The sequence below is a fragment of the Anabas testudineus genome, chromosome 21, assembly GCF_900324465.2.
Source record: "Anabas testudineus chromosome 21, fAnaTes1.2, whole genome shotgun sequence".
Classification (NCBI taxonomy): domain Eukaryota; kingdom Metazoa; phylum Chordata; class Actinopteri; order Anabantiformes; family Anabantidae; genus Anabas; species Anabas testudineus.
The window spans coordinates 8,405,538-8,420,154 of record NC_046629.1 but is presented as its reverse complement, the minus strand read 5'-3'; the positions used below and the strand labels follow the sequence as shown (position 1 = coordinate 8,420,154).

The 14,617-nt window shown below is 41.5% G+C and overlaps 2 protein-coding genes across 7 annotated transcripts in view; both read left to right on the top strand.

The window, feature by feature from the left end:
* Nucleotides 1-86: 86 nt before the first annotated feature.
* On the top strand, nucleotides 87-3,722 carry commd6 (COMM domain containing 6). Of its 2 annotated transcripts, XM_026376757.1 has the most exons (7): nucleotides 97-1,632; nucleotides 2,317-2,375; nucleotides 2,738-2,803; nucleotides 2,903-2,979; nucleotides 3,073-3,241; nucleotides 3,374-3,526; nucleotides 3,618-3,722. In XM_026376757.1, exons 1-7 carry the CDS (start codon nucleotides 1,608-1,610, stop codon nucleotides 3,666-3,668), a joined length of 600 nt encoding a protein of 199 aa, XP_026232542.1. In that variant the 5' UTR covers nucleotides 97-1,607; the 3' UTR covers nucleotides 3,669-3,722. The 2 variants fall into 2 exon arrangements, with proteins under 2 accessions (XP_026232541.1, XP_026232542.1); XM_026376756.1 differs by having other exon boundaries at nucleotides 87-1,632; nucleotides 3,374-3,714.
* The window catches only part of tbc1d4 (TBC1 domain family, member 4), a 25,104-nt gene continuing 14,206 nt past the window's right edge, over nucleotides 3,720-14,617 (top strand). For 4 of the 5 annotated variants that reach the window (XM_026376749.1, XM_026376754.1, XM_026376747.1 and 1 more), the window contains exons 1-10: nucleotides 3,720-6,119; nucleotides 10,641-10,769; nucleotides 10,857-11,094; nucleotides 11,279-11,523; nucleotides 12,480-12,569; nucleotides 13,010-13,114; nucleotides 13,219-13,351; nucleotides 13,467-13,558; nucleotides 13,736-13,846; nucleotides 14,258-14,377. In XM_026376749.1, coding sequence (XP_026232534.1) covers nucleotides 5,721-6,119; nucleotides 10,641-10,769; nucleotides 10,857-11,094; nucleotides 11,279-11,523; nucleotides 12,480-12,569; nucleotides 13,010-13,114; nucleotides 13,219-13,351; nucleotides 13,467-13,558; nucleotides 13,736-13,846; nucleotides 14,258-14,377 — 1,662 coding nt within the window. In that variant the 5' untranslated portion in view covers nucleotides 3,720-5,720. The remainder of the gene's footprint in view (nucleotides 6,120-10,640; nucleotides 10,770-10,856; nucleotides 11,095-11,278; nucleotides 11,524-12,479; nucleotides 12,570-13,009; nucleotides 13,115-13,218; nucleotides 13,352-13,466; nucleotides 13,559-13,735; nucleotides 13,847-14,257; nucleotides 14,378-14,617) is intronic. The other variant, XM_026376750.1, reaches the window with a different exon arrangement.

Sequence of the window (14,617 nt, the reverse complement as noted above, 5' to 3'; positions counted from 1 at the left end):
GGAAGCAAAATTTGTAGCTACAATAATAATAATAATAATAATAATAATAATAATAATAATAATAATAATAATAATAATAATAATAATAATAATAGCTACCATAGCCCAGTGTATAGAAAAAAATAGTTTGCAATAAAAGGACTATATGGGGGATATATGTCCCACAATAATTTTAATCTTTGGGTTTCAAAATACATATATTATATTACAATTATATTAATTTTTCAGAAAGCTTACAGACCCCTCTGTTGCTTCAGAACTCTGCTTTGTATAATCGTTTATGTGGTCATATTTCTGCAAAAAACATTTTAACCTGATTTTTAGTTTTTTTACAAATATTACTAAAACTCCTCTCTCAAAAAATAAAATAAAATTAAATACAAATCTGGATGCATCTGGAATAGATAAGATAATGATGACAGATTTCAACGTAACCACTGGTTATCACGGTTCTGGCAGTAGCTTCACAAATGTAATGCTTGGGGCAGGCCTGTTGCATTGCATAAATTCATCATTTATATGCTGATTTGACTATGTCCACTGTCTCTTTGTCTACACTGCAGTAAATGTATTTATGCAGGAGATGATGCCATTTAAATTTTTTGTGTCATCCTTTTGGCTTAAAACAGCAATTGCACAATATCTATGTAGGTTCACTAAAGATCATGTGTACATATGTAAGTGACCAGATTTAGTTTTTAACAAGTTACAATGAATAATGAGTCATGCATTATGAGGACAACTTTTTTTTTTTTTTATCTCTTTATGTAATGGATTTGCATCTTCATTTCACATTTGGGCAAGAGTTCAAATAATATCAGACTAGACTTGTTTGGAAATTGTTAACTGATGCCCACAATCACACATAATTACTGTTAAATGAAACAATGTCTATACTTGTTTGGAGAAGAGTGAGATTTAGGGATGGATCAAAGAATCAAAGAAAGATCCAGAATGTCAGACAACTGTGGGTACTTTCTGTATTTTAGAAAGAGAGTTGGTTTTTATTAAACTGCAGAGTAGATGTTTGAAAACACAGAGTAGCCTACTTTTAGACTCTGGCATAGAAAGAGGAATGTGATGTTCTCAAGAGCATGAGATCCTTCAATCCAGCAGGTGATGTAGTCTTTTCAAATAATTACACTAGATTTACTTGTCAAGGTATGTGATAAATACTATGAACATGTATGGATTGCAACACAATGGGCCAATGAGCACAGACATGTATACGAGTAACATCCCCACTGTACAACACATAAAACAACAAGCCTGAACCGAGATTTGAAAAAATAAGTAGGTCAAAAATGAATTTCACCATGCAGATTATTAATTTATTTATAAACACCAAAGAAGAAGGTGACACTCCGGTACAGTAGGGGGCGCTGTGCATTTTTTACGGGTGTTTGCGAAAATCAACACAAATCGAGTCGGTGCAAAGGAGGTCACAGCTGTGTTTATTCTAAAATCCAACTTATTCAGGTTGAAACTAGGGTTTTTTTTGAAAATAATAGCCTGTGTTTTTATTTTTTTTAACTCGCTCAACCGATCGTCAGAGTTGTCAAATCTAGCAGGTAGCGTTTGGTCCAAGCTGCAGCCTGACAGAGAAGATGCCAGCAGGAGAGGAGTCATGTGGTGGGTTATAACTAGTATCACTCAGTGTTACAGTATTTATTGTAGCTTGATTAAAAAGACAAAGACGTAGAATTTATCACATCAGCACCGTGCACAGTGTGTGCACAGTGTTCCTCATCTTTAGCTTAGCTTAGCTTAGCTTAGCTTAGCACAGGAGTTAGCCGGAGTTGTGACAGTTTTCCTGTCGTTGTTCCCCTTATGTAAATATGAAACAACCCGTTTTAAATTCTTTGTCTACTGTGATTTCCACTGGACTTACCATCGGCGTCTTTAAAGTATGACTTACTGGTGATGTTTAAATACAGTTTTACGTTAAACAAACTGTTGCCGCCCCCAAAACCCAAATGGAAAACACTCAAGCCTTTGTTTCACTATTATCTGCTGTGTTTCCTTTCTATTCCTGTCCTGATTCTATTTTCTATTATTAAATTTTATTAAATAAAGTTCTGAGTCATCTATTCCTACAGATATTCAGGGCAGATGCGACTGATAAGTGGATTTGTGAGGCTCTTTTATCTGTGTATTAGAAATGCCTGCCTGACAAACAGAGCAAGGAGGAATCATAATTACCATAGTCAGACTCACATGACACCATAACTGTTTAGTGCTTTGAGACCAGTTGTTATGGATCCAGGAAATTATGGGAAACTGTGATAAATGAATTGCTTCACTTCTGTATTTCAGACATCAGCAAAGTTGTGGAAAACATCTGTGGGCTTTCTCCAGAACTGTTAGCTGATGTTGTGAGTATATGTAATCTTTTCGTGCAAGCCGAAAACATGTTATGTTTTTACAAAAAAGGCGACTAAACAAACAGTCGGAGTCCTTGATATTGATATTGAAAGGGTGATACTGAAGAGAAGAACCGCACGGGTCACAGAACATGTTATTATTAGGGGTTAGAAATTAAATACATATTCCTAATTACATATGTTTTCATGAAGCTTTTGCATTTGTGGAGCAAACCTCTCAGTGGGAATGCTATTTGTTGCTTAGTATAGTGTAATAACGCTCATTGTTGCAATGTTAGCAGCCACACAGTACACAGGTTTCACAGGATGGGGTTATGCTGTGGTTCTGATAACAAATCCTACAATCTTTACAGTGTCAGCACATTTTGACTTATCTTCAAGGTCTGGCTAGAGGAGTAGATTCAGCTGAAATTTCTGCTGTGAGTCAATCTTTCCTTAGAATTTTTTCTTTAACTTGTAGTAACCCATCTTCTCGAGTTCCTCTTTCGTGACTTGTTTTTTGTTGTTCGTCTGGACAGAGATTTCAGAGAACTGGTGTCAGACTTGACCATGAAGCTCTACAAAACATGATCAGATATCTTCTGCTAATATTCAGGTATCTCTCATCTATTTTTTTGTTTTTCTTTTCTCTCTGCAAGTACTGCACTGAAGCAGTGTATGGTTTCATAGTTAACATTTGCATCCCCAGGTCTGCCGGGAAGAAGAACCTCTCTCCTGATGACCTTGTATCAAGGCTCGAAGAAGGTGGTAACAAATGGCCCAAAGCTTCTCTTCAAGTGATGCACAGGCTGTGGAGTGAACAGGGTGCATTAGTCTCCGCTCAGCAGGGGGTCCAGGCTATGCTCAGCATCGGTCAGGTATGTCTGAGTTTAATGCAGTAAAACAGTCTGCCTCATTTCCAATAATTTTTCATCATGTGTCCACAGGATTTGTCGTTTTAGACAGCAGACTAATCTTACTTTGTTTGCTGTTCTGCTTTATCTTTCTAGTTAGTGGACATGCAGTGGAAGCTTGGAATGGCAGTGAGCTCTGATACCTGCAGGTCTCTCAACTCCCCATATGTGTGTTTACTGCTGAAGATCGTCGAGCCCTCTGGAAACATCTGTCAGAGGTCTTTTGAGATGACAGTTCCACAGTTCCAGGTCTGTATTTGCCTATGCGAATGTAGTGTTGTTGGTGTAATCTTATTAATGGCTTGATGTTAAGATTCTTCTTTGTCCTTGTTCTCTGCAGAACTTTCACAAGCAGTTCAAGGAGATGTCAGCTGTTATGGAGACTGTATGATGGTTGCAGAAGTTTTTGTCACAGTTGCATGTAAACAAATAGAAGAACTGCTGGCTGTCTAAAAATGTGACTTATAAATTATTTACTTAAGGGACCTGCAGCTGTTAAAATAGATGGAAATGCCTGTTGTCGCTTTAAATGCCAAAATTTAAGTGCACTTCCTCTTATTAACTTAGACACATACCATGAATTTAATTTTAGTTGTGTAGTTCACACCTACACTGTTAATGCAGAAAATCCCTGAATGTTTTTCAAATGTGCTGCCTTCATTACAAAATATCTGGTTTACAGTCCATAGTTTGCACCAAATGTCAGTTTGTCTTTATCTTAATACCTTTCCTTTGTGAAACCAACGGTTGCGCATATTGCTGTATTTGTGTCTACAACATCCTGCATATAGTTTAATGTAGTGAATAAAAACAAATCACATTTACTTGTTTGAACAGCTTGTACACTGCTCTTATGTTGTGTAAATGTCTAATTTATAAAGACTTTGTGGTTCTGAGGAGGGCTTTTCCTTCTACTGCTTTGGACCATCGTTACTTGAATGTGATGCAAGAAATAAATATTGTGAATTTTCATTGCATTGTTTATTTTATCCTAATTTCAGGATAACAACCGAGTTGTAAATTCAATTCCACTCTTTATTATATGTCCTGACCTGCCTTTAGGTAGTTTTATAGCAGTAGTGATACTAACGTTTGACTATGCATTTGGAGAACTGGGGTGGGGAGTTCAAATTTGAAACTATCCCATGATTCTACTGAGATCTGATTGTCCAGTATATTTATTCATAACTTTTTTGCAGTTGGGAAATAGTGAAAAAGTTGGTTGGTTTTGCTTCAGCCCAAGAGAATTCCTTAAAATGTCACTTGAGTCAGTCAATACAGTGTCAGCACACAAAGAACAAAACTACAGCTGTGTGCACCAGGTGGGTGTCCATGGCCCAGTGTGTGTGTTTGCTGACCTGTCCTCCAAAATTAAGGGTTTTGCAGTTGAGAACATTGATGGTGCCTACCCAGTGGTGTGTCTCCTCCCTCAGTCATGAGGTTATATATGGTACAGATGCTATTTTTGGGATCGGTGGAGTTCTTGGAATTAGATGATGAGAACTCCCGTAACGCATGGAGCGTATCAGATGCGATTACAGCTGTCCAAAACTGTGATTCAGCACAGCCTGTTTGTGAGCCGTAACCTGGTGAAGGCAGGTGCTGTGCACAGCTAAGGACCCACTTTCCACCATGAACCTAAACCATTAAGGAGCATTTTCCATACTACTGTGGAACAGGTTTTCCAGTTACAGTGCACAAAGGCGGAGTCTGGTCCTATCACGTTACGCGCAGCGGCCCTGCCCACTCCTCAAGCACATGGGACGGTGGGGCGGGTCGTCAGCGCGCACAGCTGCTCCACCTCCAAGGCGTTGTGGAAGAAAGGATCACAGTCGGGAGGCTGCACTAAAATGCGATAAACAATCAATGCATTTATTTTATACACAGCTTGGAAAGGCAATTTGGAGTCCGCACGCTGTGGTTGTAGGGTTTTAGGGCAGGGACTGTGCCAATGCGCCGCACCGTTTTGCGCTCTGGAGAGCAACAAATAACGCGTCAAAGGAAATCCGATTTCTCTGGGCGACTTGTGTTTACACAGGAGCAATCCAAAGCCACGTTTTAGCAAGCAAGCTCGGTTGGGACTGGGGGCAGGCTCAGTGCCCATGCAAACAGTGGAGGAACAAAACAGGGAGGCAAACTACAGATATTAACTATAGAAGTAAATTTCCTTGAAATCCACTGAAGCAAATTTGGCCACCGGAGAGATTTTTGAGGCATTTTCATAACGCGACGTGTTGCAGCTGATCGACAGGCTGAGCACATGCTGTGCACGTAGATAATCCCCTCGTTGCGTGAACTTTCACGGTGGATGTGTCCAGGAAAAACTGTTGCAAACTAGCCACATCTGTGCGTGGCCTTGATTTGCAGGGAATGATACATCATCGACGTCGTTTGCCAAAGTAGTCGCGCAAAAGCTGTCACCGAGCATCGGCCGAAAGTCGACATGGAGAGTCAATCTGACAAGGAGAGCAGCCCCCTGAAGGCAGACAGGAGGTTCTCTCTGACTTACATCGGCTGGTCCTCGCTGGACAGGCGGACCACCCTCCCCATGCTGCCTTGGCTGGTGGCAGAGATCCGCAGGAAGAGTGAGAAAGGCGACTGCGGCCCCGTGGTGCAGCCGAGAGAAGTTCAACTGGTCCTCAACACCCCCTTCATCCGATGCGTTCCCTCGAGCAGCAACAACTCCTCCGTGTTCATATTCGAGCACAAAGCACAGCTCATCTCTCGTTTCATTCACAACAGCAATGATCTCACCTATTTTGCCTATCTCCTGCGGGGCCAGCCCGACAACCCCGAGTCCGAGATGTCCTGTCACGTCTTTAAGGCGTGCGACCCCAACCAGGTAAATGCAAATGTCAACACGACTCAACAGTTGTGCCAGACGCATTAGTGGAGCACAGTTCATAGCAAAGTGTGGGGTAATGCGCAGAGAAAGGGGCCTGACTCTCAGTTTGTGTTTTTAGAAAACAAAGGGATGTCCTGCAAAGCCTGATTGAACTCTCCCTGAGATAATAACTACACCATTTAACCTCAAACACGCACGTCTGATTAATCAATGCACCAAACGTGTTTGCTTTGGTATTAAGTATTTAGGCCACCCGTCAGTGGGGATGATAAACTGAGCACCCTGGATTTTTTTTTTGGGCAAAGTTAATCCATCTGTGCGCTTTCCTCCTGAGGGAGTCGGACCCTTAGTGTGACAGCAAGTCAACGGGCGCAGTATGGAGTCAGCACATTTAGATGCTGATCAGCATCCCTCTCTTGAGTAATAAAACCGAAATGTGGTAAACAGTCAGAAATCAGGAACGTGGGAGTCATTGTTTGAAAATAATGTGCAGTCATGCCTTTTGGTTTGCTGTTATGGTCATCCTGCATGTGTTAGGAGACTCCCCCCCCCAGAGGAACTGATCTATGCGTCCTGAGTGTTTGTTGTGGTGACCTAGTGCGTAATGCTTGTTTTTGTGTTTGTATATGAATCATGCGTTGTGCCAGCATGATTGTTCACCTGCTGTAACCCAACCTGAAGTCTTGCACTTGCTCCTGTAATCATTGTTTCCCCAATAAAACCAGGAAACTTTCACAAATAATGGTACGGACACGTTTTGCATTGATCTCACCTGTTCGGCATCAGGCCTCCTGTGGTGTGTGCTGCAGGGCCTGAGCAGGCTCTGTGTCTAATGGTGAAATCTGAGAGTTGAAAAGACAAGTTCAAGGCGGACCCTTTCTACTGGGATCCATCATGTGTCTGCAGCAGTCACAAAGGCATGTTGAACATACCATACTCACGCTCATTCAGTATTATTACGCAACAGAAACTGCTTTGGCAGCCAGTGATCTAGCAACATGTGCAAGGTGGACCATGTGGAATCCATGGGTTTATCTACCAGGACACTGCTGCCATATTCAACAGCCAGCTGCAGTTATCAGTTTGACTATTTGCCAGGTGTGTTAGTTTATAACGAAGGCGTTAACATTGTGCTACTGTGCAGTTTTCTCTTAGATTCTCTCTTAGAGTTTGAAGACGTGATAAAACGTTGCTTTATTTTTAAATGACAGACATGCTCTCAGGTCTATTCTTAGGCTGAGACATGACAGGGGCACATTGTGCAAAGCCTGAGGAACAGTCCTTGGCATCCATCAGTATGATGTGAAAGGTTAAAATGAAGTGGATCACATGATGTCCTGAAAAGCAGAGAAAGATGTGTGTTAGATTTTGAAAGGCATAGAAAACATGAGTTTAACTTATCGTAGCACGGCACATGGATAAACGTGGAATGCTATGTTGTGTGTGTTCCTTTGTTTGTATGGTCTGTTAGTTAAAACAAGTTTGACTTCCTGGACTTGAAATGCGACTTCAGCTCTCATGAAGGTTTTTATTACTTTTTTTTGTTTGTTTTCTTTTTGGTTAAATATAAAGTGTAGTTTTCTGTAAATGGAGGCTCACATCTGAACCCAGGCTAATATCAAACACTTAAAAAGACATCTTCTTTTAGAGTTTAATTGTTACTTTGGACAGGTCTTAGTCCCCTGGATGCTCATTAACGTCCTCAGTGAGACTCTCAGGGCAGCAGACACATACTGAATAGTGACGTACCTCGAATCAGTTGTGCCATTATCAACCCGATGAGAGTCTGAGTCTGCACAGTGTAAACCACAGGCCTGTGTGTTTACCACCTCTGTACAGAAACTCTCTCTGCTGACGTGTAGGAGCTCTTCTCATCCTCATTTAGTGACGTGCAGCGACAGGACACACGCCTAAGAACCAAGTCTGGGCTAGAGTGATGTACTTGATTTGCCTGTGTCAGAACTTTAGAAACGTTTGTGTGCTGTAAAGCCAAGTTACTATACACAAAGACGCAGCGTTGTGTGCCTGGAAATGCTGCTTGTATTAACATCTGTTGTCGTGTTTCTAATTTTTTCTTTTATGCTGTAAATCACAGCATAAATTCATAGATTATTTTTAACTGTTTGTGTAACACTGTAGTGAAGTGGCTTTGTGCAGACATGTTGTTTAATGTCAGAAAGTGTACAGAGTGAAACTCACTCGCTGTCTTCCAGCATTGATATGAGCTCCTGTCCCATGTTATGGTGACATAAGAGCCTTGGTCTTGATTTGTTATGAGTTGGAACATAAACTTGGTTAAACTTAGGTGCCCGCATTGTCCTGAGGCACATGGAAAATGACTGTGAGGTCATACGGTAGCTGCAGTGACATGCAGCTACAAACGGCACATTGAGGTGCCTTTAGAGCTAGAAACTGTACTGATCGAGCGTTACGGCTTTGATGTTACATTAAAAAGCAGCGTTTTGCTTTTTTTATTCTTGTTTTAGGTATGTTTGGTTTTGGATTAACAGTTAAAAATTGACACTTCAGGGTAGGATTTTCTGTTCTTTATTTGCTTTGAGTGACATTGCGAGAACTTGCATTGATTATTCTGAACTCAGAGAGTGTGTAATCTTGTATTGCTTCTGGTCTGACATAGGAACTACCTCATTTGCTGTCTGTTTCCGTCCTTATCTTCTATTGACACAGTGATAACCAGCGTGTCTCTAAAACAGCTTTTATTAGGTCTAATTGCAGATACTGTCGTCAAGCATGTTCTCCTCACTGTTTCCCAGTTGTTTGACTTAATGGTGCCAGTAAAGGCAGCAGAACTACATGTCACTTGCTGTTTGATCGATTACTGCTGGGTCTGTGGTACAGACGTCTGACATGAGAAGAACCCTGCAGTGAGAGTGGTCAGGACTCTACCCGCTCAGAGAGAACAATCCTCATGTTTGTTTTCTCCTAAGCTCTAAAGCTGTGCTTGGCTGCTGGTGTTTATGTAGACGGGGCTTTAGCTCACGACCAGTGTCACTGATATTGTCTGATAAAGCTGGGCACCGATGGGTGAAGGTTAAAGATATAAAAGCCAGCCTGAAGAACAGTTGGGGTGGGAGGATATGTTTGATTTCCAGTGAAAAACACATGGCTCTCGTCTGTTTCCTAACAACGTTTCGCCTGTCTGTGCCTGCCTCCACCCAATGAATGAGCACCTTTTACTCCCTCTGTACTGGGTAGACTACAAATTATTAATCAGATCAAATGGTGCTGTGGTGTCATCTTACTCATGTATAATCCAGCGGTTCCTTTAAATGGTAAGACAGTGGTGTCGTTTTTTCCTCTGTGACGAAGGACACGGGCCTAATTGCAAAACGGATCAGACAGTGCAGCTGTGATTCCCAGACACCAAAGCCTGTGAATTACCTTGACCTTGTACTGTCAGCGCTGAGCTGTCCTTCAGGCAGTTTGGTTTCACATACTGTTTATCATATCTATTTATGTGCAGACATCTTTTTTTGACAGGATATCTCAAAAGATTCTTGAGCGTTTTTTAAGGAATTCATGAAAAGCAAAACAACCAACCCCACAGTTAAAAGTCAACTAAACAGGTCAGAGTTTTGTTTGAATGAGGGGGAAGGCAGCGTGTGTTTGACCAACTACCTCCACTACCTGCCCTCATTTCAATACAACCCTCTGTTCCCTGTCACGCCGCCCATGGGAAGGGAAAGCTCTTGGAAAACAGGATTTTAAAATAGCTCACGATCAAGTATTTGATCTCTGACTGTCATGCATAAACTAACTTCTATGAAAAGCAAGGATAGACTTTGAATGTTTTATGGCATTCACATGTATTCCTTTCCTGTTTTTCCTGCACTCTATCTAGAAGAGAACAACAGGAAAGATCCTGTTGTTCTCTTCTCACCTCATATTGTGTTACGTAACTTGCCTCCCTAGTCTATCTTATAAATATTGCCCTACAGGTCAGTATGCACTTCTTATCATATACAAAAGGAGTGTGTAGAGCCACTGTTTGCTCTAGTTCCTATTGTTTTCTTAAACACAGTATCTGACTGACCTTGGCTGCGACCCTGTTTCACACTTCTTAGAGAAACGCCTCTAGAGGTGTCGGACATGCAAGTGCCAAACACGGTGGAGCAGAGATGGGCTCAGTGACCTTCGAGTCTCTGATTTCTTCCAGCCCTCTGCTTTGTCTTCTGTCCTATAGAGCGTGGGTGTTCCCTGGCTCCTTGCCTACTTCTGACACCATTGTGGTGTTTGGTCTGCCTATTGTTGACTGGCTTGTGCTACTTCAAATCTTGTGCTGTTTTTGTCGCCTTGAGTTATTTAAAGTCGCACGATGAAGTCAGGTCATGTTTTTTGTTCTTACAAGTTACTGCTTCAGCTGTAACTGTATTATGATGCTGATCTTAATTTGTAGGAGGAGTGGCGTTTGGTTGCACACCCCATCCTTTTCTCTGTTATTATGATTGTCATGGTTAATGTATTTCTATGCCTTTGCTTCACTCGCTTTACTTCCAGGTCCCTGAAGTGATCAGCAGTATTCGTCAAGTGTCCAAATCTGCCTTAAAGGAAGATGCCAAGCTCAAACATGAAGCTGATGAGGCCTTCTACAACTCGCAAAAGTTTGAAGTTCTTTATTGCGGCAAGGTAGAAATCAGTGCACGTGTCTCAAATAGCCAACGTGTTGTCATTTAAGTAACTGAATGAATGCGGCTGGATTTCAAACAATCCTAGGTGACAGTTGGGCACAAGAAGGCTACATCCACCCTCATTGATGATTGCATTGAGAAGTTTCGTCAGCACGAGGTTGAACGCAAGCGTCTGCGGCTGCTCAATGGCCAGCGAGGGTCTGCAGAGAGTGGCTCTGTGGAGTTCTTCATGGGTGCAGAAGGAGATCCACTTTCCTCTGTTTTGAATGACAGTAAAGAAGATTCTGAAGTTCCTGGAGTCGAGGATTTGACCAGAGGTGGAGGTAAGAGCCTGATCCCAGTTAAGGATTAGGAAAAGTTGTTTTTAAGATGATGCGTATGAGCATATCTGCGATAATAACAGAGGGTCGATGCCACGTGTGCTGTGTGCTGTTTCAGCACACGTGTGTAGTCAGATGTTCATTCAAGCCTCTATGAAATTGCAAAATATAATGTTTTCTGTTTTAGGTAAAGCCCTCTCCAGCAGTCTCAGTCAAAGCAGCCTGCGAGGAGCGTTTCCTGAGTGCATCCTGGAGGACTCTGGATTTGAGGAACCTCAGGAGTTTCGCACGCGCTGCAGCAGCATGGCAGGGAGTCTGCAGAGGAAGCCAGGAGAGGGCATCATCATGGGTCCCACCCGCCGCAGGCACGCTAGTGCACCAAACCACGTTCAGCCATCTGATGCAGACAAGAACCGCACCATGCTGTTCCAGGTACAGAAAATTTAATAAAGAAAAGTAAAGTGCAGTAATTTTCTGGCAGCTACACAATGTATGGTTTATTCTGAGGGCTTAAAATTTTTACTTACTACCACGAGTCATAAATTCTTCTTGAAGAACTTGAAAAACCAAAAGCATGCTTTCTTCAGTGTCTCTGAAACCCTCTGTGCCTTTTCGTTCAGCCTTTGAGTTTCACACTACTGTTAATCATTTTTATGTGCATGCAGCTGGCAGTTACTCTGTAATGTGACTTTGTCACTGCTTCAGTTAAAGAGGCAATAACTCCTGAGTAGAATTTGTGACCACAGTGTGTTACTCCTGTGAAAACACAAAGCTGCTGCTTAATGAAAAGCATGCAGGCTGCAGAGGGAGCCAGCTGCCATTCCTCTTGCACCACACACACACTCATTTCTTCATGAAGCTAATTTTAAAAACTAGAGCACAACGCTCAATATGATACAACATAGCAGTCATTTATGGGAAAAATCATTGCTCCTATTTTGTTGACCTTGATTTTCAGTGTGCGTGGGTATGTTTATGTGGGGGTGGCAGTGGTTAAGTTGGTTGAGTTGTTGGCCATTGACTCCAGGGTTAGCGGTTCGCCGCCCAACTCCCACTGGCTGTCTGCCGAAGTGTCCCTGGGCAAAACGCTGAAGCCCTGTGCTGTCCAGGGTCGTATCAGGAAATAGAACCTGTGCCAAATAAATGTGCGGACCATGAACTGCTGTGGTGTTTATGTATTTCACAGAAGGGGTCTCAGAATGGTCGTAGTCCTTATCATGAGTTAGTTGATGCTGTTTTGTTTTTCATTAAGTTATATCCATGATCTACAAACTGTATGGCAATAGTAATGTTATGTATCAGTAGTTTGTATGTATCTGTATATGCATGTGTTCTTTTATGATCCCGTTTAAACATGAATTACTTTCTGTATCCTTGTTCTTTCACAGGTCGGGCGTTTTGAAGTAAACCTCATAAGTCCAGACAGTAAAACAGTGGTACTGGAGAAGAACTTTAAAGATATCTCATCTTGTTGTCAGGTTGGTTTGGTTTTACTTACTGTCTTTATGCCAAAAGCCTCTCACTATAAATAATTCTGAGCTTATCCCCTAGTTAGGACAGCATCAGAGACACATCTAGGGGGTAAGCTCAGAATTATTTATGAATTTCTTGTCTGGAAATTGAATTAATTAGAGTTCTACAGTACTTCAGACTATTTCTGACATTTTTATCAGTAATTGATGGATCAGTGATTTTTTGCTCCCGGATGGACTCAATGTTTTTTAAACAGACCTTCGATATTAACATAATACACTGTATTGTATGAGCAGAGGAGAAAACCAATAAGGTATCAGTAATGTGTACTGTTCTTAATTGCAGTTGAATTTTTGTATTGCTGGGCTAAATAAAAACCTACAAAAGCAGGTTGTCCCTTGCTGACTTTAACTGTAGTTTCTTGTTCGTGTTAACTTTGACGCAGGCCGTCAAGCAGACTGACCATTTTGGATTCATTTGTCGGGACCAATCGGAGTCTGGTCCTAATCAGTATATGTGCTATGTTTTCCAGTGTGCAAGTGAGTCCCTGGTGAGTCAAACAGAAGACATTAATGAACATGACTTTTACACTCTACATAATATTTGTTATTTTAATATCTATAAACTTCTCTGTGTTGTGACTGTATGTGTCAGGTGGATGAAGTGATGCTGACCCTGAAGCAGGCCTTCACTACAGCAGCAGCCTTACAAAGCAACAAGACCGAGATCCAGCTATGTGAAGCCTGCCCCATGCATGACCTGCACAAGCTCTGTGAGCGTATTGAGGGTAAGCCACGTGAACTCTGTCACATATCTAGAACTTCTCATTGATATACTGATGCACTGTCTGTTTCTCAGTTTAAAGGCACAGGACAATTTGTATCCAATCTCTTGTTTTGTAGGTCTCTACCCACCCAGGGCAAAGCTAGCCATCCAAAAATTCCTGTCCCAGCTGACTGACAATGAGCAGGTTGAGATTTTTGAGAGAGTCCAGGTAAGATTTGGCTCTGCTCAAAGAAAACATGCCTGTTTCCTAAAAAAAAAAAAAAAGAAAAAGAAAAGAAAAAGATACATATATTTTTGGTGATTGCTGGAAATAGTTTATAATTCATTTTAAATTTAAAATAAAATTTATATTATTTTATTAAGTTTATAATGTTCATTTCTGCAGAAATTAAAGCCAGGTTCAGACCAAGAGGAGAATGAACTGGTGATTCTCCATCTGAGACAGCTCTGTGAAACCAAACAAAAGTCCCATCTTCATATTGGAGAAGCTCCTCAGGTAAAAAAGAAAATATGTACAAAGAGACTATTCTTATGATAATTTTCGAGCACTTAGCTGCTGTCACAAATGTTGAACCAGATGCTCCTAAAGAAGGCACAGGCTGGTTATTAATTGAATCACTGCTGCATTTCACATATTGCTGAGGATAAACATGACATTTAAAATACGAAAAGAGTAGCTTGCTACCTGCTACAAGTGTGATCTAGCCTGGAGTGTAGTATTATCACATATCTCCCATAATACTTTCACTATCAATAAAACAACCACCAGCTCTTCACTGTAGTGCCTGCATGGTGTTTTCTACTACTGTATGTGTGCACACATGTTGTATAATGACACTGTTTAGACTTCTATTTTAATAGTTCACCTGTGACGATTGTCCCTCTGTCCGTTGTTGTAATCTGTCAGAATGCCTCCTGCACACCAGCGGGAGATGGCACAGCCACCAGCAGTCGCTTCAAGCTCGATATTCTCAAGAATAAAGCACGCACCTCCCTCACCAGCTCTCTGGAGAACATATTTGCAAGGGTGAGTCTGAACAAAGGGGATTATCGAAAAACACATTTCCTTTTTTGCCCCACACTCTTCATCTTTATTCAGTCTGTTATTTTAATCCTTCTTCCTGTCTCCATGTCATATCCCTGCCTCTGTCTCCACTCCAGGCAGAATATCGCCACCATGCTGTGTACCTTTATATTCCGACTGCTCTGTCTTTGTATGATCTGCTGTTTCTGTGTCAGTGTCATCCAAGGGATTTGGATTGACCCA

Coding starts and splice junctions, on each gene's coding strand:
- commd6 (XM_026376756.1), top strand. CDS start 1,608: ATGCCAGCAGGAGAGGAGTCATGTG. Junction 2,376..2,737: donor CAGAACTGTTAGCTGATGTT/GTGAGTATATGT, acceptor CAATCTTTACAG/TGTCAGCACATTTTGACTTA. Junction 2,980..3,072: donor TATCTTCTGCTAATATTCAG/GTATCTCTCATC, acceptor TTGCATCCCCAG/GTCTGCCGGGAAGAAGAACC.